Below are 24,042 nucleotides of genomic sequence, written 5' to 3' on the forward strand. Positions count from 1 at the left end.
TTAACCTTGCAGGCGTTTGCAGTATAGAAAGCTCTCGCGAACAAATCCACTTATAGATCTCACGAGGGTGTTAGACAAATTGCGCTACGCAAGGGAATTATTGTTTGAAATATTTTAATAGAAAATTGGCAAAATGATGATTTTCTATAGAATAATTTTTCGGAAGCGATAAAAATCGCCAAAAAGCGGGAGATTTGGTGCTCAACCCGGGAGAGCGGGAGAAGGGGTCCATAATCTGGAGACTCCCGCCTAATGCGGGAGAGTTGACAGGTATGCTCTCAAAACCCAGGACTCCATAGACTTCAAGCAGTCGGCGCTAGGCGAGAGAGAGCGCTAGGTCGGAAAATGCCCGGTTCGAAGAAAGCAATAGCTAACAGCAATAATCATCCCTTCGCATTCAACTAGTATTACCTGGTCTTAACAATCCTCGGGGCGACACGGAGACCAGAAGCGAACGTACGCGCGAAGACGAAAGAAAGGAAAGGAAATGACGTCTTTTCCTCCTCATTCTTTCTCGCGCGCTTCCTGTGTCCTCGATCCCGCGACGCCCTGGGCCCCCCATCCTCGGCAAGGATGGTTCTCCGCCTCAACATTAAGAAAAAGGAAATTGGAAAATCAAAAAAAGATGGCTGGTCTACATTGCTCCATGTCGTTATGTTGTTATTTTGCTAGTGTGCACTAGGCGTAAGCAAATAACTGTAAACAAACACAATTAGTTTGGAGAGATTAAGCGTTCTTATGGCTTTCAAATAAAAATTGTATTTAGGCTGCTTATACTAATCCTGTTAATTCTACAAACAATTCTAGCAGTCATGTAAAAAAATATGGATTTAAACTGCATGTTTATTCTAAATACATAAAAATCTCGTCTGCTATTCTTGTTTTGACTGTCGGATTAAAATGAAGCTCGTAAAACCAGTTTGCTCCTCGTTGTCGTCAATGATTTCAGTGCAATCTGGGGCATTACTAAGGAACGCCTGAGTGCCTTTCCCCACGCAGGAAAGTTCCCGTATCTTATTCCCGTATCTTATTGCCATCACATCTTCCAATAGCTGTCGTTTTCCTATATGGTAAAAAGAGAGGTTGGGGCGAGTGCACGAGAAACCTGTGATGTTCACCCCCCCCCCCCCCCCAAAAAAAAAAAAAAAAAATTGGATAGAGATGTGGGTAGGTGGGGTCACCTGGCTACGTCAGAAAATATTAGAAATGACACAAAAGAAACACTATTGGAAGACTTTATATGGGGCTGGATGTGGATCAATTAAAGATAAATATAAACAATTCAGATATATTCTTTTTATTTACTTTATATAGAATCATTATCCAGATAATTACAAATTGATACGAATATATTCACACATCTATTATAGGTTATGGGCCCAGCACATACACAAGCGCACATCTACCACCACATTAAAACGGGATTCTCCTTTCGAGAGTAAAGTACATTTCCTAGGGGTAGGGTTGGGAATTGTGTTTAATGTTCTTTATTGCAGCTTATATCAATTTAGTAAAATATCCCTGTCTGCACATCGATATAGTTTGGAGAAAAAATTGATTTTGTCTCCGCTTGGGAGTGAAATGGTTTACAGCGGTTGTGCATTAATGACTTGACAAAGCCATTGTTTGATTGGTATCAGCCAAGGAAAGAACAATGAACAGAGCGACAGAATAAGGTGATTAGGTACCGAAAACAGCTAGTGTTACCATCAGGAAAACAGTCACCATTAGTCAGTGTCGCCATTGTTATAAATACATGTTGGATATGGACAGGAAACCTCACGTAACTCTCATTCACTGTGCTGTCCGCGTTCTTCAAGTGCTGCCAGTGCATATGCTTGGGCCATGTTTCGAGCTGAAACTACGATCTATTTCAAAAGGAAATGTTAAGTATATGACAGTTTCTCCGCACAGCTTGGTTAACACGATGCAATGGTTGAGTGGGGCATGCACATCTAAGAAATTCTTTCAAAAATTCGAGACAATTACTCGGAGAAGCATTCCGATAGCATGCCTTTGTTGTTGTTGTTGTTCTTGATCCCTTCATATGCTTTTTTCTGATCATACGAAATAACAGACATGTATTTATATTGAAAATTTACATTATATTTCAGGTTCCAAAACCAGTGTCTTACATGCTATAAATAATTTTTAACATTTACGAATCGCAGTTTTATCATATCCATACAATATTTATACCATTCAAAGAGAAAAATACTTTCGATTATCGCGTAAGCCTTATAAAACCACAGACAAAGCAGCTAAATGTTTCAGCGACATTTGTTTATACCGTTTGCTAGCGCATATTAGCAAGAAATTTTAAAAAAGTTATCTGAAAGGGCAACGTTGTTTTTTTAAGCGAAAGGCTTCACAAAGTTCTGTTGTTAAGCTTAGCCAATGTTTCACATACCTTAAATAATACCCCATCCGCAGACGCAAAGAGCTATTAAATTTTAACTTATTTTAGCTTTTTATTGTGCAAAATTATTAATGGCAAAATATTCAAAACTGCAAAAATACTTCCAGTCGTTTTACAAATCATCCAAAAATATGCAATCCAAAAAGCTTTAAAGCGCCTTATTTAATTTATCCTATAGGGTCATGCGTTCAACACATTTACGAATAAATAATCTTAATGATAAATATTTATACTAAACTTATTTTTTAGCTATTAGGAGCGTAACAGTGCGACGAGCGCTACCGTGTCCACCTTGACAAAGTTTTAGGAGAAATAGCCAATCAGATAGCGAGGATTACAGTTTTGCTTGAGACGATCTTAATAAATATGAGCTCTGATGCACACAGAAGCATTTCTTTGTTACCTGACTGTATAGTGAGTTCTTGTCATAACACATTCTCGTATTATCAATGGCTTACTTTACAAAGATATCAAGGTGACTACGCTAGCGCGCGTCGCATAGTAATCATTGATTGTTCCTTACAAACAACAAGTCATGCTTTTCAGTAAAAGGCTCTGTATGGTCAGTGTTTTCGCGCCTCTTTTTTTATTGTGTCTTCTTGAGCCAAATGAAGGTTGCGACTAATGATCTGATGAATTCGAAGAAGCAACATTTTGATGAACTGAAAGATGAAGATGAACTCTAAGAGGCGACAAAAAATTAACCACAATGAGAGCCCTTTGCGAGAGAGACTAGCGCCTAGCGCTTGCCCGATTCTTGGACAGCATGCTACCTGCGCATGCTCAATGAATTATGTACAAACACCAAATGAACCCGCTCTAGTGTCACGCTACGAGAGAATGTCACGCTAGTGTCACGCTACCCTGTTAACGGAAGGGAATTATGATATTTTTTTTTTATTTCTCACATTTTGAAGCACAGCAGCGAAAAAATGTTTTTACCTTATTTTAAATTATTCTTTTTATAAGTGTTTTCTGAGGACCTGAATTTAAGTCTTTGATCTTATAGTTTATTTTATGCAAACGCTTTTATAATTTATCTCGAGCGTTCTCGAGTGCTTATTACTCTGTTTTTAAGGCTTATCTACACAACCCAATTTATTTAGCTTTAGTAGCAGCAAGACCGCTTTAAAATTGATGACTACAGAAAAAATACTCCACGTTTGAATGAAACTTTAAAGCGGAGAATAAATCGAGTTTTAGTCACAGGAGTAGCTATCATGATGACTGTAGCCATCACATAAATATTATGAGTGATAGGAAGAAAGCTGATAGTGAAGAGAAAACGTAAAAAAATATCTGGATCTGCCTATGTAGCCTCTAATTCTTGAAAAGGCGCACTTGGTTGTTAGACCAACTTCACGTTGGTGCTGATCCACGACGTGTTGGAATGGACCTCGGGGACCACAATCGCCTACCTGGTACCATATGGGAGAGGTCCAAGTCCCAAATAAAGACGTTAAGGTCGTTTTTATTATCTTACGCAAACTCCACTTTGCATCGCGGCCCGCCATCGTCAAATACCTGGAATAGAGAACACGCCACGTCACAAAAAAAAAATGGTGAAGCAAAATAGCAATAGATTTAATAGTGATTAACTTCCATGCTACTTACTTATCAATATATATATATATATATATAGATATGGACTGCTTCACGCAGTTTACAAATTATCAACCCATAAGCACTAGTGGACGTATAAGAGCCGATGGGGACCATAATCCGTGGGGCCATCTTCAATGACAAAACTTGACAACTATCTCATACGTAAGGTTATTAAAAGAGAGGGATCTCAGTAAACCTTGGCCCACGAAATATATAGCTATTTCAAGAAACGTTGTCTATATTAGAGCGTACGCGCCAAGACCGCGAGGCAGTCTGGGAAGATTTGTTCACCTTCCAATATTCTACAAGCAAAATGATTTCGAATGCATTTCAAACATTTATAATAATAATAATAATAATTTAATATAGCATTATAAAAATCTCAATGCTTTACAAACATCCTACTCTATTCTACTTATATTTCTAATGGTTAAAACTAATCAATTGTCGTAGTGCTTACAAAATAAGTACGTCTTTAAAGACGATTTAAATTTGTTGAGACAGTCGGTGTTTCTAATGTGTAGGGGGAGTGAGTTATCTGCCTGTTTGAAGACAGAGCAACATATTTAGACTTCATATGTATCATGGCGAAGTCACGTTATGGTCTAAACGATTCGCGTGTCGCTCTGGGCAACGTTTTTTAAAATATCTATATAACCCCTATATAATTGATTGCTTCCGTCTCTCCTGTAATGGTGGAATATTAAGTAAACCGTGGCCCACGGAAAACTCATGACACTACCCCTTTAATTATTAGCTTCCGTCTCTCCTCTAATGGTGGATTATTGAGTAAACCGTGGCCCACGGAAAACTCATGACACTTCCCCTTTAATTGATAGCTCCTGTCTCTCCTCTAATGGTGGATTATCGAGTAACCGTGGCCCACGGCCAAACCTCATGACACTACCCCTTTAACGAGTCAGCTGCCATTTTGTCAGCCTGGCAAATTACCATGACACTACCCCTTTAATTATTAGCTTCAGTTGATTATTGAGTAAACTGTTACTCTAGGTGCCAGGGGCTCGAGCATCACTCGTTTACTGTCACGCCTGTCTTGGCTACGAGGAGCGAGGCGTAGTAAACCGTGGCCCATAAAATATCATGACACTACCCCTTTAACTAATCACCTTGGTGGTCTCATTGTCATCGAAGTCTTCCTCCAGTGGCTTGGTCGACATGTCCTTGTAGTAACTAATGGTGCTGGCTTTATGATAGCCGCATCGGTTACGCCAGTACCAGACCCCAACGCCAATCAGGATCGCGAGGAGAATGAGAACGACTATTATTGGTATGATGACCTTCAGTGGGACACTACTGCCACCAGTATCTTTATTACCTGGGAAAAGACGGATGGAGATAAGTTACACATACAGCCCACAGCACCTAGGGTTTTTGGTACTCCTAAAGGTTCTGAGGTCCTCCAAATACTAACCACCATGATTGGCTGACTGATCGACTGATTTGTCATCGCCGACTAACTGATTTGTATTGACTGGCTGAATGACAGACTAAATGACCGACAGACTGTCCAATTTTTGTGAGTGATTCACCAACTGATGGACCGACTGGCTTATTTGTCACGACCGACCAACTGGCTGATTTTTCATGACTTCCTGGCCAATCCACCGACTAAGGGTGCATATTTTTACTCGTGATTCCGGAATGAGAATGATTAGAAAAGAAAAAGCGTTAGTTCGTTTATCCCGCGTTCCCATCCCGGATGGAATGGAGGCCATTCCTCCCATTCTGCTACCCGTAGCAGAAAGCCTCGAATGCATTCTGAACATTCTTTACTAACCATTCCCATTCCAGAATGAAAGGGGAAAAAACGCGCCCTTAATTCTCATGATTAACAGAATGATACAAGCATTCTGAGGTTGTTTTGTTTCGTTTTAAAATTTCTCTTTTGTAGACGGTGAGACCTTCAGGGTCAAACTCGAGAGCTATTGTTGGCTGGGATGCATTGTGTGACATGTGACAGCGGGTGCGGAAGAGACAAATGTTCTGCTTGCATTAACTTTGGCCTATTTTTCAATTACTTTAACTCGTTTTACCGAGTAAACGGTAAGGCAATATCATACATCCCAAGGCCCTTAGGCAAGAAATCAAATTTAACTTGATTGTACCTTCACGTTTAGCAAGTACGCCATCTTTTGGGCTCCCTGTGGTAGGAGGAATGCTTGTCGGCTTGGGCTTGGTGACCACGCTTGTCATATGCGTTTTTACCACGTCGTTGGGCTTGGTGGTAGACACGGAAGGTTGAGCTGTCGAGGGCTTACTGTAAATACAAAGGGATCAAAGATACGGCAAAAGTTTAGTACTAGGAGCAGACGAAGTCTTCTATTGTTAGAAGTAGAATTTAAGCTACTCCAAATAATAGGGGGAAAAAACATCGGGGGATTCACATTGCCCGACATAAAAACTCCGCAAAAACTGAAAATCGTTGTTTTTGAAAACAAAGTAAAACCCGTGATTAAAGAACCTGACATTTTTTAGAATTATCCTTAGCAGGTTCGTGTTCAAATGTGGATAGCATAATTTCAGGCTAAACGATTTCAGGCTCGTACTTGCGGGGATTTTTTTTAGCGTGTAGCAGGGTGGCTTAGCACTTGTGTACTTTTTAGTAGAAGCACCAAACTTGGCACATATGTCCCTTAGGTCAAGTAAATAACTTTTTCAGGGGGGGGTGAAATAGTTTAAAAACATCTTAAAAACAGATCGTTACACTATGTAAACGTGTAATGAGTATCATTTAGCTGTTTTTGGTTGCTCTAATGTCATTACTGATAGAGAAATCACTGTTTTCTTGATAATGACAAAATTGCCCCTCCCTCCCCCCTGAATCTTAGATTTTTGGCACCCCCCTGAACCAAGTTATTTTCTTTGACCTAAGGAACATAGTTTTGGTGCTTTTATAAAAAGTGCACAAAACAGCCTTTTTTTGCGCTAAGTCACCCTACTAGTGCGCAACATAAAAAGTTGCAAAAGCGATGCTAAACAAAAACTGCTACGCTGTTCATAAAAAGGCATTTTCTTGTTGTTTTGTGCCAATTAGGCGGTGAGGGGAGAAGTCATCCAAACAAAACGAGTCGCGGTTAATAGATTACAAGAAGCAAGTTGACTGAAATTGAGGTTTCTATTGCACAAAAATCAAAATGTGATATTTGATTCCGTACATCATAAGCTCGATGTTTGAACTGATGCCATGTTTTTCCCGAGCAGCACGACTGGTGCGGCCAATCTTAGCGCCGTGCCGCACCTAATTGATTCCGACATCAAACTGTTCATGTGTCCAATCCAAAGAAAAAATAAAAGATTTTTACGCAAACGCCTGCGAGCAGAAATCTACCTAAACATCTGATCTGGTCACTCTTTTCCTTACTAAACACATAAACAAGGGATAATTTGAGGTCTTACCGTGTAGGCATTGTTGTAGGCGTAGTGCTAGTGGTGGCAGGCTGGGTGGGCTGTCCGGTAATGGGCTGTCCGGTACAGGTCTTCCCGTCCGACGACATATTCATTCCATTTGGACACTTGCACGAGAATTTGCGTGGTGCAGCGGCCAGCAGGCAGAGATGACTGCAGCCTCCATTGTTATCGCCACAACGATTTGGCACTAGAACAACACAGAGACGATCAATGGTGACAATACAATACAATAAACTTTATTTACTGTCGAATCCGTTGTACCACGACGCCGCATTTTCGAAACATTGATTTGTTTTTGTCTTTTTTGGATGTTCTGTTCCGCCAGTCAAATTATTCTAAGCCAATCGGATTCTTGCCATCTCTCGCCGAGTGCAGTTACCTGGGTTTCTGTCGCGACACTGTCTGGTTTTCGTTCAGAGGATAGCCAGGGAAGTGCACAAAGCGAGACTCTGATTGGCTCAGAATGACGGAACAGAAAACCAAAACAAATCGTGTTTTGAAAAACGCGGGTCGCGATACAACGGATTCGACAGTTGAAAGAGGTACCCTGGGTATCAGAGCCACGAGGGTAACATGACTTTTGACAGTTTTATAACTCATGGCCATGGCTATGGTGAGAAGGCGTGCAGATGCGAAGCTAGGAAGAGTCAAAACAAAAACGACAACAACAAATTGTATAGGGGTGTGTCAGACTATAACATACTTGTGGTAATTGATACTAACAATTATTTTAATAAGTGAAAACAAAAACAAGTTTGTTTTCTTGAGTAGGTCGATTCGGTAATTATTGTATTCCACAGGAATTTCTAAACACCGTAATAAGAAATTTCCCAATAAACCCATTGGAGAGCCGGCTAACAGGTGAGTATTTTCAAAAAAAAAGTTCATATGCACTAGAAAAATGCACAAATTATAAAAGCATCTTACGAAAAGAAGCTTTATACTTTTGCCCCAAGCATGTATGTATACTGGAAGTTGGGATGTGACAGATCGGTATTTACTCGGTGATCAAGAAGAAATCCCGCGGTGATTATGAAAAATATCGAAAAACATGACTTGACGTTTCCAATAAGCCCATTTCACATCAAATAAGGCGGAAAATTCCCCTAATTACTAAGTGAGTAATATCAAACAAAATATCAAATGATACTTTTTTTTAAATTGATGCGACTTATTGTAAAGTGTCATTGAAATTTGAGCTTTTGGTCCCTTTTGGTACATAGCGCAAGGATGATCAAGAAAAAATTATCTTATAAAGCCAAAATCTGGGAATGTGCATTTCTGCCTCATGTTATATGTGTTTTGAAAAGTGAAACTCAGTCCGGAATACAAGGAAATTATGGCCATTGTAAGAAATTGTATCTTCTTTCTTCATCTCTTCGAAGTGCGCATATTCAGGGTTTTTCCGTCATGTCGCCACTCATAGCTTTCTTTTTGAAAATACAGCGGACTACTTAAATAGCAAATAACCACCGATGATTTCAGACACCTTATTCACGATATGAGTGAAAGTGTCTCAGTTTCTGTTCGAGCTAGCCAACAGATATGGGTGTTTTTTCGTGAAGTGACGACTGCTGCGCTTATTTTAGGGTGTCGCTCTTTTGAGACAGATACGAGAAAGTAAAGAGTAGAACGCAATCCTCACGTCCGGGTCTACTCCTCTCACCACAGGTAGCCCAAGCCAAGGGCTTATAATATAGAGTTTTTAATCCAGGGAAGATTCTTAAAAGTTAACATGAACATCAAGGACATCACGGATTAACCACCATGAGTTTCAGGCAATTTTATTGTGAATTTCTTAAAAACATTGGAGTTATAAGTACCCCCTATATTATAAGCCCCATAGTACATAGCAGTTCACTAACATTACGCTTGGGCTACCTGTGCTCTCACACGTCAAGGTGGACCCTGACAAGCGCAGATTTGCCAAATGCATCAAAGGACTGGTTGTGATAGGAGGATAGCACGTGTGCTCATGTTGAGAAAGGTAGTTTTACTCACCGTATTGTTGCTTGAAGCGGATGTAGTCAGATACGCCCAATTCACCAGGGGGGCAGGGGTTTGAAGTGTGTGTGGGTGGGGGGGGAGAGTGTGTGTAAGAAGGGGAAAGGTAATTTAACTCACAATATGGTTGCTTGAGCGGATGTAGAACCTGTATATCCATGTGCGGCCATAGCACCCTTTTCACGATTGTCCTTTCACCACCAGTGAACTTGTTAACCCTCCGGAGCGCGCGCTCATCCCTATTCCAATCAGTGTAGTACAAATAATTCTCAAATACTGTGATAGCGAATGGGTGTTGTGGGGCGATATCTGCAATTAGGCGACGATCCGAGCCGTCTAATCGTGACGATTCGATCCTTTTTAGCCTGGCATCAGCCCAGTAGAGTCTTTTTATAGTGTAGTCGATAGTAAGCCCGTTAGGCCAGCCAAGTTCACCACTGATGATGATAGTTCGAGTAGACGCGTCGCCATCCATTCCTGCTCGCTCAATCCGCGCGTTATATCCCCAGTCCGTCCAGTACAGATACCTGGGGGTGATACATGATGTTAAAGAATATTGATCAACCTCTGCTTAATTATTGTTTTCACTTGAAAGCAATAACATTCTTATGGCATTCTAAAGAATTACATTCGTACTGAACCTCAGTGCAATCAAGCTATCAATCAAGTTCGTACAAGCCAATCAAAGCGCGCTATTGGACGATGCAATCAAACTATCAATTAAGTTAATACGAGCCAATCAAAGCGCACTATTAGATAATTACAAATAGTTATACTGATGAAATAAAAAAATAATCTTAAAACATAATACCCCATATAGTCTAGTGGCCGCGTGGGGATTTGCTCTCTTTATGTTGCCTCATGGGGAGAGGGGAGGGGGGTCAGCCAAATAAAGCCCCTCTACCCATTTGGCCACTTGACCAATAAAAAAGGAACTCCTCGAAAAAAAAAACACACACGCACACAGACAAAAAAAATCGAGTTGTTGTCTTTTTAAAGAAGGGAATAATTGTGTGCATATGTAATTATTTCTTGTGACTTTCAAGGATTATTTTTCGCTCCCTTGCCATTTTGTTATGTTTGAGTTCCATTTTGTTATATTTGAGTTCCACTGAAGTTAGCTCTCCTTTCCCATATCTAAAGGTTTTAATACCGCATTCACACCAGCACTTTAAACCAGTTTAAAGATGGTTTAATTAAAGTGGTTTAAATCTCAATCTCCCAAGAGTGGACAGAACCAAGAACACAACTGAATAGACTGTACTGTACATGTTACTTAGTGATCATTTAGCTAGTAAGAATTCAGCACAATGAGAAACTTGGCAGGTTATCAGGCAAAGAAAAACCTTGTTTTTTTTTGGCAAAGCAGGTTCTACTTGTATAAAAACTAATTTAGAGAAATTGATACAACTTATCACATTTGGCCGGCTAAGGCTGGTACAGGAGAAAATGGGTCAATAAAACTAAAACCTTTTGTTTCTCCCAAAGATAAAACAAGGCAAAAATAAATGGTGTAATCCGTTGTTAATTAAATAATTATTAAAATGACAAAAGATTTCTTATTAGATTTCTTATAGTCCATGTAATCCATTGAAATAAATAACAGCCCGATACACTGACCGCTGCCACAATGAAATAGTGCTTTAAACACGAGGTTCCGCTATAAAGGGAAAGCTCCTCCCACCCCCGGGCTCAAGAACAATCAGTTATCAATCAGCCGTCAATGAGTGAACATGTCAGGGAAATTGCTCTGAGCGCTAAATTCAAATTTTATATTCTAAACCAAAATAAATATCATTCCTAGAGTTGTCCATCTAAAAATGTTTCTATCTATCGTAAAATAATGCTATACCAAGATGTGTGCGCTCTAAAATACGAGCATTTTCATCACAGCGCGAGAATAATTTATGCAGGTGCGCTAGATTATGGAAAGCGCAAAATTCAAAATTTTGCACCGAAAACGTAAGTAAGAGCAGATAACTAATTTATCAATCTCTTATGACAACTGTCTTGTTACCTGTGCAAAAATAATTTCACTCCAGCCGACTTAGACTCAGAGATAAGCAATTTTACATAAGACTTTTAATTTGTGACAGCTAGCGTGGCAGTGTTCTGGTTATAATTGCAAATTTCAGCCCGGGGTTGGGAGGAGCTTTTACTTTTATAGCGGAACCTCGTGTTTAACTAAACATGGTTTTGTTGTGAATACAGCATTAGACCCCTTCTCCACGTATCCGTTTTTGTTTTAAAACGCAACCTTTTTGTTACGGATACGGGTATCGTCCACACGGAAACGCGAAAACGATGATCAAAAACGGAACAATTTGAAACGATCTCTAGAGTGAAACAATTTGAAAACGATACCCTTTCGGAGCCGTGGGGACGGACGAAAACGGAACCTTTCGAAAACGATGGCGTGATGACTAAGGTGCAGTCCACTTGGCGCGCGAGTACGCATGGGCTGTACAGCTTGTTATCGTTTTTCTGTCGTTTTTGCGTTTTCGTCGGGACGGGTCGTATCAAAATGAAAACGATTCGCGTGGACGCAGATGTTTTTGAAAACGAAACAAAAAGGTTGCGTTTTCAAACGAAAACGGATACGTCGAGACGGGGTCTAATGCTGTATTCACAACAAAACCATGTTTAGTTAAACACGAGGTCAGCCATCTAATGCCTGGAGAACACTAGTGACATAACGAGATGGGCGCGCGCACGCTTTTATTTTCGTATGTTGAGCCCAACATAACGGTATGAACATAATGCGTATTTCTCTGACGTTATGTCGGTCTTCTGTCGAACCATTCACGCCTATGTCGTTTCGTTATGTCACTAGTGTGCACCAGGCATAACTTACCCCGCTGATGGGTCGACTACGATAGCGCGCGGCTCGTCTAGTCCAGAGGAGAACAGGGTCATGCGGTGAGCCCCGGTCAGCTCCGCAACTTCGATCATGTTCTGCTCTCCGTCCGTCCAATAAATCTTTCTTCCGGACCAGTCCACCGTGACGTCATCAGGGACTTTTACGTCACCTACTATCTCTTCAACAGATCCTGATAATCGCACAAGCACAGTCAGACAGGCGTCATACAGAGCTGAACAGTAAAACCCACAGAATCCTACGTTTTTGTGACCTTTGTACCAGATCCTGATAATCGTACAAGCACAGTCAGACAGGCTTCAGACAGCCCCAAACAGTAAAACTCACAGAATCCTACGTTTTTATGCCCTTTGTACCAGATCCTGATAATCGTACAAGCACAGTCAGACAGGCGTCAGACAGTCCGAAGTAAAACTCACAGAATCTTACGTTTGATGCCCCTTGTTCATAGCCGAGGGGTATATAATTTCGTCTGCGGTCAATCCATTCTGAACCGTAAATGCTCTTTTATGTGAGCAGCTTCCAATAACGGTATTTTACATTACCGGAATATCGTGTCTAAAGTTAGGGCAATACATTGGGTCCCCCAATAAGTCAACTCGGATAACACGAGCTCCCTGCTAACACAAACTGCCCTTCGAGTTCCCTAGAGACTAATTTTATGTCATTTAAACTCCCCGCTAACTCGATCTGGCTTTAGGAGGACCCCTAAATACTAATTCTTTCTTATTTCTACTCTGCCTACACGAACTTTCTGCTAAATCGAACCGGCAAAGTTCCCTAGAGATTTCTACTCGGATAACACGAAACCCCCACTAACGATTAAGTACGCAGCTGCTTTGTCTCCTATTATCTTTGTTCTACAAAGGAGTTCTTTTGTCTCTATTCTTCTCGTTCTTTGTGTCGAGGTGCGGATATTGTTCATTTGCCCAATCAAATTGTAGCTCGTAGGAACTGCGTACTGACCCCCACTAACTTTAACATTCATTTCTGTTTCTCTTGAATGTTAGAATGAACGGGATCCACCCGTTTTTCTATCAGCACAAATTTACCTGATCCGTCCAGCCTAGCGCGGTTAATCTTCTCAGCCTTTGCGTCTGTCCAGAAAATCAAGTTGGACTTGTAGTCGTAATCCAATCCGACCACACCCTTGCGTCCGGAGACGATAGCTTGGGATATTCCCCCGGATACAGTGACATTGCGGATGGAGAACTGGGACGAGTATACCAACGAGGGAAGGGTGCCTGAACAATGAAAAGAGATGGAAATATAGGCTGTCTAACACAATATGCGATTGTCCACCAATTACTGTAAGCAATAAAACGTAATCTACCCACACTTCTCCGTCAAATCTGTGTCCTGCTTTCACATGTGCTTATGCTTACGCTATGCTTATGTCGCATGAAAACCATTCCTTACCGTTTGCCCTGCACGTCTTGTCATCTTCGTCAAATCTGTGTCCTGTTTTTACGTGCTTATGCTTACGCTGTGCTTATGTCGCGTAAAAATCATCCCTTTCCGTTTCCCCTCCACGTCCTGCCATCTCCGTCAAATCTGTGTCCTGTTTTCACGTGGTTATGCTTACGCTATGCTTATGTCGCATGAAAACCATTCTTTACCGTTTGCCCTGCACGTCTTGCCTTCTCCGTTAAATCTGTGTCCTGTTTTCAAATGTGCTTATACTTACGCTATGCTTAGGTTGCGTGAAAACTAGCCCTTGCCGTTTGCCCTGCACGTCTTGCCATCCCCGTCAAGTCTGCGCAACATTCTCAGAAGTGCTTAAATTTATCGTTTTTCTTATGTCGCATGAAAACCATTCCTTACCGTTTGCCCTGCACGTCTTGCCATCCCCGTCAAGTCTGCGCAACATTCTCAGAAGTGCTTAACTTTATCGTTTTTCTTATGTCGCATGAAAACCATCCCTTACCGTTTGCCCTGCACGTCCTGCCATCTCCGTCAATTCGGTAGCCTGGCAGACAGCTGCACTTGAAGCTTCCCTTCAGGTTTTCACACACCTGACTGCATGTACCGTACTCTGCGCACTCGTCGATATCTAGAAGCATAGCAAGCATTAAAGCCGCATTGTCACCAGTTTACTTCCGGAGGTCCGTAGGAAACCTCAACAGTCAAAAAACAAAAGAATCTGATAGAATCCGCGCTATAAAACGGGCCATCCGCTCTAAATTTTTAGTCAAATCCTCGAAGAAAAGACACACTGCTTTTAAAATTTTTAAATATTTTCCGCAGTTTCCGTTAAAAATCACCAGAGATTGTTACGTAATCGACCGGAAGTAAACTGGTGACAATGAGGCTTTAAACAAGGCCAATCACGCCGCCATTTTATGCTCCGGCTCAATGGCGAGTCACACAAAGCATCCATTTCCATCGGCTAATTCAACCGAGTAATCGGGAGATATTTTCAATCATTCGTAGAGTGTAAATTTCACGCGAGTAAATCAATTGAAAATTAATTACGTGAGTCCTTGTGCAAGCTAGAAGAATGCAGAAGAAGCTAGAAGAATCAATTAAGTGACGTAGATCACTTGCTAAAATATTTTTGGTTTCGGTTTTTGTTATACGGAAAAATGGCAATAAAATATGGTTATTTCAAGATTTTCTTGCATAAACTGTTCTAAAAAAAAATTTAAAAATTTAAAAAAAAAACAGGATCAAAGGTATGGCCGAGTAGGACTCTTTAGGACTTTGGACTCACCGACACACAGGCGTGCGCCCTGCAATTTGTATCCTGAGAAGCAGCTACAGTTGTACCCCAAGGTGAGGTCGTTGCATTTCTGGCTGCAGTGACCATTGTGATCCTTACACTCATCTATGTCTGGAAAACAGGAGGAAATAAGATGAAATCATGAAACTGTGGCGGACATGACCCAGGGGCGTATCTAGAGAAAACGCAGGGCGGGGTCCGGACCCTCTATGTACACAAGCCTGGTACCATTCATCATCAAAACGAGGGAGTTAGTGAATACTGGTCTATTCTAATGGAAGCAGAAGATTTGGCGTATGTAACAGGGAGTAATTGTATTTTCCCTATGGAATATTATTGGGAACGTGCGCTAAGAGAACATGGGACCTTTTGGGTGGCAAGTTTAAGCCAAAATAAACAGAGAAATTACTGCACCCGTCACACCAGAGAAAGACAAAAATAATATAATTTAAATGAAAATAAACCCTTTCTAAAAAAAACTTTCTTGCTTCGTTTGTAACGGCTAAATAGGTTGTTTTTTTTTGTTACTGTTATTTTGCCGCTTAAAGCCGCATTGTCACCAGTTTACTTCCGGTCGATTACGTAACAATCTCTTTTCTTCGGAAAACGCGAAAAATATTTCAAAATATTGAAAGCTGTGTGTTTATTGGAAGTTTCTTTGAGTATGTGATTGATAATTTAGAGCGGATGGCCTATTTAATATCTCGGATTTTAAAAGATTCTTTTGTCTTTTAACGGTTGAGGTTTCCGTCGGACCTCCGGAAGTAAACTGGTGACAATGCGGCTTTAAAGCCTGATCGCGCGCCACCGATAAAGTCACGTTATATCTGAGCGCTTGTCCTCTATTCCCTTTTGACTTACTGCATCTCAAGGGCTCGTCCTCCCCATCCTGACAGTCCCTCGTTCCATCGCAAACCTTTGACTCTGGAATGCACCGGCCGGTACTCTGACATTTGAACTCACCAGGCATGCAAGGTGGTGGTGTGACTAAAAGAGACACAGCAAAAAATGTGAGATATAGAGTGAGAAAAATCAATTAAAAAGATATACCAGGGTCGTAGCCAGGAGCCCCCTCCCCCCTTTTAGCAGCCAAAAATACAGTAAATGTATGAGACATTATCTAAAATACAGGAGAAAATGCCTTTAAAGGGCCTTTCAGGCCCCCTCCTGTTAAAAATCCTGGCTACGCCGCTGTATACCCAAGGCACACGAACTAGCCTTACAGCACAACACAAGGACACCTTGACAGTTTTGTGAAGGAAGCTCGAAATGCGAAAAAAAAAACGTGCTATCTGATTGACATCAGCTAGACTAGCCAACCAGCGAGACAACGAAACGTCTCCAGTGCTCTTCAGATTATGACGGAACCCAGTAAATCCAGCGAATGGAAAGAATACATCTTGCACGCAAATTAACCATACAGCACACTGTAAGCAAGAGTGTGGCTTAAAATGCAGATAATATGACTGTTGGGCGAAAGAATGCAAATATAAGTGGGTATACATCTGAGCTCAATCAGCAGGCAAGTAGGATAAAAATTTATTAGGATAAAAATTATTAGGATTATTTATTAGGCTAAAGATTTATTATCGTGACAGGGCCGTAGCAGGGGGTGGGCACTGGGGTTACCCCCCCCCCCCCTAATATTTTCAAAAATTATAAGGAAATGACCAGTAGGGGCGTGGCTGTGCCCCCATTGTTTTCTTAATGTTTCTGTATTGTGCCCCCAGAATAATTCAATGCCTGGTATGGCTATGCGTGCAAAGAAGTACATACCACATGCTTTTTCATCTGAGCTGTCTCGGCAGTTGCTGGTGCCGTCACATCTCTGAGAGCTTGTAATGCACTGTCCATTCGCACAGGTGAACTCAGAACTTGCGCAATTTGATTTTCCTGTCAAAACAGCTTATTTAATACTAACAAAAAAAAGTGAAGTATTTATTTAGAAAACTTAGGTTAGTGAGGATGTTTGATATATGGATGTTACACAGTAAAATATTCTACAGTTGTTGCACCCCTAACCTTCTTTCGAAAAATAAAACTGCCTGTCTACATTGGAGACCAGTGACAAGACACACTAACTCACATTTGTTACATGTAGAGTTACATGCAATGTGCATTTGATTATGTCTCATGCTGTTAAAGTGAGCCATACAAAATATTTTACTTGTTTCATTTTCTCTCACGCTAACCACTCAAGAGACCGCAACTATTGTTGCATTTTTTTTTCAAAACTTACGACATCCTTTCTCGTCCGAGCCATCTGAGCAGTCTTTCTCCCCATCACACCTCCAGTGACCCAGCACACACTCCCCATTCCTGCACTTGAACATGCCAACTGAGCACCGCCTTGGGGACACTGATGCCGTTGGACAGCCACTTTCGTCTGAGCTGTCTGGGCAGTCATTGTCTCCGTCACACTTCCATTGGCTGGGGATGCATTTTCTCCTTGAGGTACGGCATGTAAACTCTGTGATTTTGCACGACTTAGAGGCTGTGGGGACAAAATCATATGAGCAACAGATGGTTAAAGCACCATTGTCACCAGAAGTCCAGAGGGCCGATGGAAACCTCAACCGCAAAGAGAGAAAAGAATCTATCGGAATTCGCGCTATTAAACAGGCCATTATCAGTCATAACCCTCAAAGAAACTTCCAATAGAAACACTGCTTTTAAAATTTTCAAATATTTTTTTGCGTTTTCCGGTAAAATTCATCGAAGATTGTTATGAAATCGACTGGAAGTAAACTGATGACAAAGCGGCTTTAAGGGGGCAGTTCACACCCTCCCTACAGTGATTTTCCTACATATTTTACGCAGCCATATCATATAATGTGCTCTTGTGATTCGTGGTCACAGCTTTAAAGAGGAGAATAACACCAGATGTCTCGTTTTGTATATATCTTCATTTCTCAGTTGAATTCCGATAACTTACTGCTATTCTGACTCACCACAAAGAGACTCCTTCTCATCACTGCCATCATTACAGTCATTATCTCCATCACAAGTCCAGCTGTTTGATATACAATCACCATTGGAGCATGTGAACTGGTTGGAAGCGCAGGTCCGTTGAACTGAAAAACACAGAACAACCAAAGATCAGATTGTTATTGGCCAAAAGTGGGCACAAAGTCTTAAAAATTCTCAGTCAAACTTCGATATATAGGCATTTTTAGCAAAAAAAAATTTGAGAGGCAGCCTTCTCAAAAAGATTTTTAGGAGCAGGCTATTGTGAGTTCTGAGGCGGTTTGGTTGCCAAACACGCCCACTGTCAAACATCCAGGAGGAGGCTGCTCGTTGAGTCGACAGATGGCCAGTTGTGAGAGGTAGTTCAACTGTTTTCTGTAATAAGAAACACATTTATTGTTTACATGTACCTGATTTGCAGACACCATTCCTATCCTCATCTGAGTTGTCCCCGCAGTCATCTTGGTTATCACACGTCCAAGATCTTGATATACATTTGCGATTTGAGCACATAAACTCATCAGCTCCACAAGTCACATTGCCTATATAGAAAGGAGATAATACACCTGTCAGAGATATATGGTAGACAGTATGTATGTAATAGGTCAATTGATCTTATAGAAGGGGCGGTGGTGCAGAGGACTTGTACAAGGGATAATGTATTAATGGATGGGTGGTACAAAAGGGCTGTACACAGGAAAACGTGATAAGGGAGTGGGTGGTACAAGGAATAACGTGATAAGGGAGGGGGTGGTACAAGGGATAACGTGATAAGGGAGGGGGTGGTACAAGGGATAACGTGATAAGGGAGAGGGTGGTACAAGGGATAACGTGATAAGGGAGAGGGTGGTACAAGGGATAACGTGATAAGGGAGGGGGTGGTACAAGGGATAACGTGGTAAGGGAGTCCTGGTACAAGAAATAACGTGATAAGGGAGGGGTGTTACAAGAAATAACGTAAATAAGGGAGTGGTGGTACAAGGGATAACGTGATAAGGGAGGGCAGGTACAAGGGATAACGTGATAAGGGAGTGGTGGTACAAGGGATAACGTGATAAGGGAGGGGGTGGTACAAGGGATAACGTGATAAGGGAAGGGTGGTACAAGGGATAACGTGGTAAGGGAGGGGGTGGTACAAGGGATAACGTGATAAGGGAGGGGTGGTACAATGAATAACATGATAAGAGATATGCGGTACAGAGGAGCTGTACAAGGGATAACATAATAAGGGAGGGGTGGTAAGGTAAGAAAGGGACAGAACAGATCTTGTTTTACCCTCAAAAATAGGAGCTAAAATGTGTGGGAATATTGACTTTCCCAATAATATCAAGTAGAACTAAAAAAATATTTTCTTATTATTTAGGGATTTCTGGGACGTAGCAGGCCGCGAAATATTAGAGGGCACATTACAGAAACATAAAGATAATATTGGGGGGCACAGCCACACCCCTACTGGTCATTTCCTTATAATTTTTTTAAACAAGGGGTAGCACATACCCCATTGCCCCCCCCCCCCCCTGCTACGGCCCTGGATTTATAGAAAAAATGAGATTAAAAAAGTAATACTTCAATTTTTTTTATTAAATATCTTGAAATGTATCATGTTTTTGCAAAAACGACACTTGTTCAGGTACTATTTTGAGCCTTGCCTTTGGCAACTTACCGCAATTGCTCTCATCTGATCGGTATCCATCTCTACAATCATCCTCCCCATCACATTTCCAGGTTGCCTGGATGCATTTCCCATTTCTACAAGTAAACTGGTCTTGCAGGCAGGTCTTGGGCGCTGACATTAAAGAGAAAAAATTAGGTTATGGATCAGAGTAGCTTTCCTTCATATGCATTGTTTCCATTTAAACAATATAATTTATTTGATGTCTTTCAACTGTGTTTCCATGGGTTAATCATCTTTTCAGTCTCCCCACCAATGCCAAAAAAGAATCAAATTTCCTTAGAGGGTTGAAGTTGACAGATAATGCATATATTTAAAAATGGTCTAAATTTATTTCACAACTAGAAAACAAAATGCAATATTCATAGCAAAAAACATGTGTTGGACTCCTGTGTTGGATTCTTCATCAATCCATTATGAGAGCACCCCTATGGTACCACTAAAATCAACCTGTGAGGGTACCCCTTAGATTGACATGGACATACCACAGCCTTGCTCATCAGATCCATCACTACAATCGTCCTCTCCATCACATCTCCATCGTAGGACTATACACTTCTGGTCGGAGACACACTCAAACTGGCCATGGGAACAGTGGAACCCGCTACTTGCAGCTGGAAGTCAAGTACAATATAGTCAGTCCTATATTTGTGCATCAAGCGAAGGCAGTATTTCCTGAAGCTTATTTAAAGGACTAACACTGGATTGGTCATGCACTATCACAACAAAAACAAAACAGCATGGTGAAAACATTGCGAAAGATTTTATGAACTAGCTAGCCAGCACAACAAAAAGATACGCCCAATTTTCAAATATCTTATGGTTCATTCTAAATCAATTTATTTACAATTCATCACTAAGGCACTGCTCATACCATGTCAGATCAAAAAAAAAGAGGCAAAAAAACATTTCTGTATTAATATAGCTTATAAATCAGCAGAACCAATTACAGTTCACAGGCTCGCCCACTCAAATATTCACTCATTAAAACATTCAAAGAGGGCTAAAAATAACAGGGAAACCCAAATAATTCAAGTTCTGATAAAAAATAAATCAACCAGTAAATAATCTTAATGGCCTATATCTTCAAAAAGAGCTTCACAAAAATCTCAACTCAGAATTTAGCCTTGAGGAGTACCTCCTATATAACCACAAAATTTATTTCACTTAACTCGAAGTGACCTCTTAAATAATGTCTGTCTTGAAAGACGCTATTAAAAATGCTACCGACGCTATAGTTTGTTTGAACACAATGCTGCCTTGAAAAAGCGATTCTATACCTGCTAAGTGTAAAAGGACTCAAAGAATGTATTAATTCTAAAAGCAGGATATTTCGTCATGTAGCAACTACGACATGTTTGATAATGCAGTTTGAATATTTATCAACCGGTGTTTTATTGTCGCCTTTGAAAGCGAGAAGCTTGGGTTTCACCATACCTGTGGCAAAAATCTTTTACAAACTATTATTTTGAGAATTATTAAAGGAAACCCATTTTCTTTTAGAGTGCCCTCAAAGCGGAAATAGATCCGTCGAGGCTTTGTTGACATCGAAATACAAAAGCGCGCGAATTTGCTCAAATAAAAATGTTAAAAATTAACCGCGTAGAATTCAAAGAATCGAGTTTCTTTTCTTTCATATGGTTAGCTAGTAGCAAAACTGAAACGGATGAAAAAAAATGTGCTTATTAAAGATAATAAAAGTTGTACGCACAAAAGACTTGATAGTGAGTTTTGGTTGTAAACAATGACTGATGCAATATTCTAACAAGTCTCGTGGGATTTTTGAAGAATTTGAATTGTAAAACACTACTGTCTAGCTGACAAAAATGTACAAGGCTCTGTTAATCAAAATGAAATAAGTACGTGTATAACCGTGCTAATGTGTCGATTTTTAGAAGACAAGGACCATTCATAAAAAAAAGGTTTTCAAAGGAGCTGAAAAATTGTGTAAAAATCCCCACGCAAAACGTCGAGTACATAGATAAAGAGAGAAAAAAGCCAAAATCAAGAACTCTGTGGAACGAAAATAATAGAATAATAGGTAGGATAAATAATAATTAAGAGTATTCCTTTAGTCCAGAAGTGAGAAAGAAAGAGACAAAAATTTAAGCTTATTCTGTCTGTGTTGATTAAGCTGAGTTTGAAAACGTTTGCCGGTTGGCTATCGGAGTTAAATACAAATGCGTCATACACAAATGAAAACGTAGTACAAAAACCCACGCCTTGAACTTAAAACGCAAGTTTATGACCGAATACTGTTAAATTTCAGGTAAATCTAGTGAAAGGAATACTGGCTTTTGTAGCCACCATACAACACGTGGCCGAGGGTAGTTCATTTCATTCATCACGACACACCGATTCTCACTTACCGTTCGTAGTAAAAATCCCACACAAATTAACCAATATTAAAAAAGCCAGAAAGGTCTCAACCTTTGGACCTAAAAGGCTCATGCTGAGGCCTTCCTTTTTGGGGGCTAAATTCTTGTGATTTCTTTTAGGTTTACGCTTGAAGCGCCCTCAAGCCGGTGTCTAGTTTCGAGGGTCGTTGCTTTCAAAAGACTACAATGTTTATGTTGACACGCGCGCAATGCATTTCTATTATACGTTGCTTGGCGCGAATAAATGTGACGTAACGAGCACGCCCCCACAATTTTACATACCCCGAGTGAATTTTTAGTTGTTAATCTAAGGGCATAGCAACTCAGAATTCACACCTAGCACAATATCTTGTTTATTTGAACGAGACGGTGAGTCTGCAACGTTTGCAATTCTCACGAAATACCTTGCGCAAGAAATAAGCTCTCTGAAATTCAAGACGAGACAATAATAGACTATCGCCTCGGGCTTTCCTTGTCTTTGTTTAGAAAATCGTGGTCTCATGAAAGAGATTTTTACTCTGCCATCAGCGAGAATCCCCTGTGGAATAAATGTATGTACCACCATTTCCGCTGTTTCACTTCCAACACATGCAATAAGTAATCACGGATTTAGTAAACGACTAAAAAATATGTGCTGACAGCAAAGGGGAATAAATTTCAGTATAAATAGATTTTATACTCTATATTTGGCTCGGAAATCCAGTGCAATGTTTTGTCTATATCTTAATCCCTCCGGAATGAGGCCAAAATCTATTAATTTTCTTATACAGTATTTTGAACAGTCATAGAGAAACGCTTCCTCAAATGTACCAAGAAGCGTATTTCTGGAACGAAATTAGTATTAAAATGAAAAACAATCAAAGAAGGAAAATTCAGCACAATTGCCATTGTAATAAGAAACACGCAAGCCGGAAGAAAGCCTTCAGCAGCCAAGAAACGATAAGCGCATTTGAGGAAGTCGGGCTGGCAGTATATTTGGCGCCATTATCTCCAGACATCGAGGGCGTAAAACGTGCTACTCAACTGCAACACCAACCTTGTCCTCAGGCTATTCTGGGTAATTTTCAATATGGCGTCGACGTTTCACTATTTATAAAATATGCAACCTCGTTACCAGGGCTTCTCTGTCTGACAAAGTCTGACGTGGACGTGTTAATAATCACGGAGACCTGGCTCAATTCTACGCATGATGATGGCGAGAAACACATTCCTGGTTATAGAATTGAAAGGAAAGATCGTCAAATGGAGACCATGGTGGTGGAGTCTTGATGTATGTCGCACAACATCTCAACTACAAGCGAATGACTGAACTGGAGGAAGACGGCACGGAGTTACTGTATACGCGCCACTCCTTTCAAGTCTAATTGTCCGATTTTTATCGTGGGGATCTACTGACCGCCTGATACAACATCTGATGGGGATATACAACTGGGGACAGTCTTGGAACGTCTTTACGTAAAGAACAAAGAAATTCTAATCCTAGGTGACATCAACGTGAATGCATTAGAACCACAATTCCATGATCATCGTCTTATCAAGTACTTGGTCTGTATCAGCTCGTTAATCAAGTAACTCGTCCAGAGAGCAATTCCTGTGTTGACCATGTCTACTCCAGCCATCCTCGTCACATTTCCCAAATCAAAGTTCCCAACATAGGTCTTTCAGATCACATCCCCGTGGGCACCGTAAGAAAATATTGTAAGACCAACAATCATTGTATCCATGAAACTATCACCTATCGCAGATTTAAAAACTTCGATGCTGAAGGCTTCCAAGAACAACTTGATCACTGCCCTTGGAGTGTGCTAGATATGTATGACGATCCAAACGATGCCGCTGAGTTCTTCAACAAGACATTTCTTGATGTAGCCGACATTTTTGCCCCAGTATTGACAAAACGGGTAGGAAGACCCCAGCAGCCTCAGTGGACGTCACCAGGGATATACGAGGCCATCAAGCACCGGGATG

General features: G+C 40.8%; 1 protein-coding gene across 1 annotated transcript; it reads right to left on the minus strand.

Annotated features, from left to right (window-relative positions):
* Window positions 1-1,281: 1,281 nt before the first annotated feature.
* Window positions 1,282-22,271, minus strand: LOC5515636 (very low-density lipoprotein receptor). Its single transcript, XM_048722735.1, has 17 exons — window positions 22,066-22,271; window positions 20,182-20,310; window positions 19,688-19,810; window positions 18,435-18,566; window positions 18,009-18,131; window positions 17,297-17,551; window positions 16,834-16,950; window positions 15,919-16,044; window positions 15,049-15,168; window positions 14,263-14,388; window positions 13,388-13,579; window positions 12,312-12,507; window positions 9,578-9,984; window positions 7,442-7,640; window positions 6,151-6,302; window positions 5,152-5,360; window positions 1,282-3,943 (listed from the first exon to the last, which is right to left on the minus strand). The coding sequence occupies exons 1-17, from the start codon at window positions 22,145-22,147 to the stop codon at window positions 3,899-3,901; spliced, it is 2,733 nt and encodes a 910-aa protein (XP_048578692.1). The 5' UTR covers window positions 22,148-22,271; the 3' UTR covers window positions 1,282-3,898.
* Between the last annotated feature and the right edge of the window lie 1,771 nt (window positions 22,272-24,042).

The sequence above is a fragment of the Nematostella vectensis genome, chromosome 15 (assembly GCF_932526225.1).
Source record: "Nematostella vectensis chromosome 15, jaNemVect1.1, whole genome shotgun sequence".
NCBI lineage: Eukaryota > Metazoa > Cnidaria > Anthozoa > Actiniaria > Edwardsiidae > Nematostella > Nematostella vectensis.

Excerpts from the sequence above, each read along its gene's own strand:
- LOC5515636 (XM_048722735.1), bottom strand. The coding sequence starts at position 22,147 with ATGAGCCTTTTAGGTCCAAAGGTTGAGACCTTTCTGGCTTTTTTAATA. Across the intron at positions 18,567-19,687 it reads ATCAGATGAGAGCAATTGCG|GCAATGTGACTTGTGGAGCT; the intron begins GTAAGTTGCCAA and ends CTTTCTATATAG. Across the intron at positions 16,045-16,833 it reads CTCAGATGAAAAAGCATGTG|TCACACCACCACCTTGCATG; the intron begins GTATGTACTTCT and ends TGTCTCTTTTAG.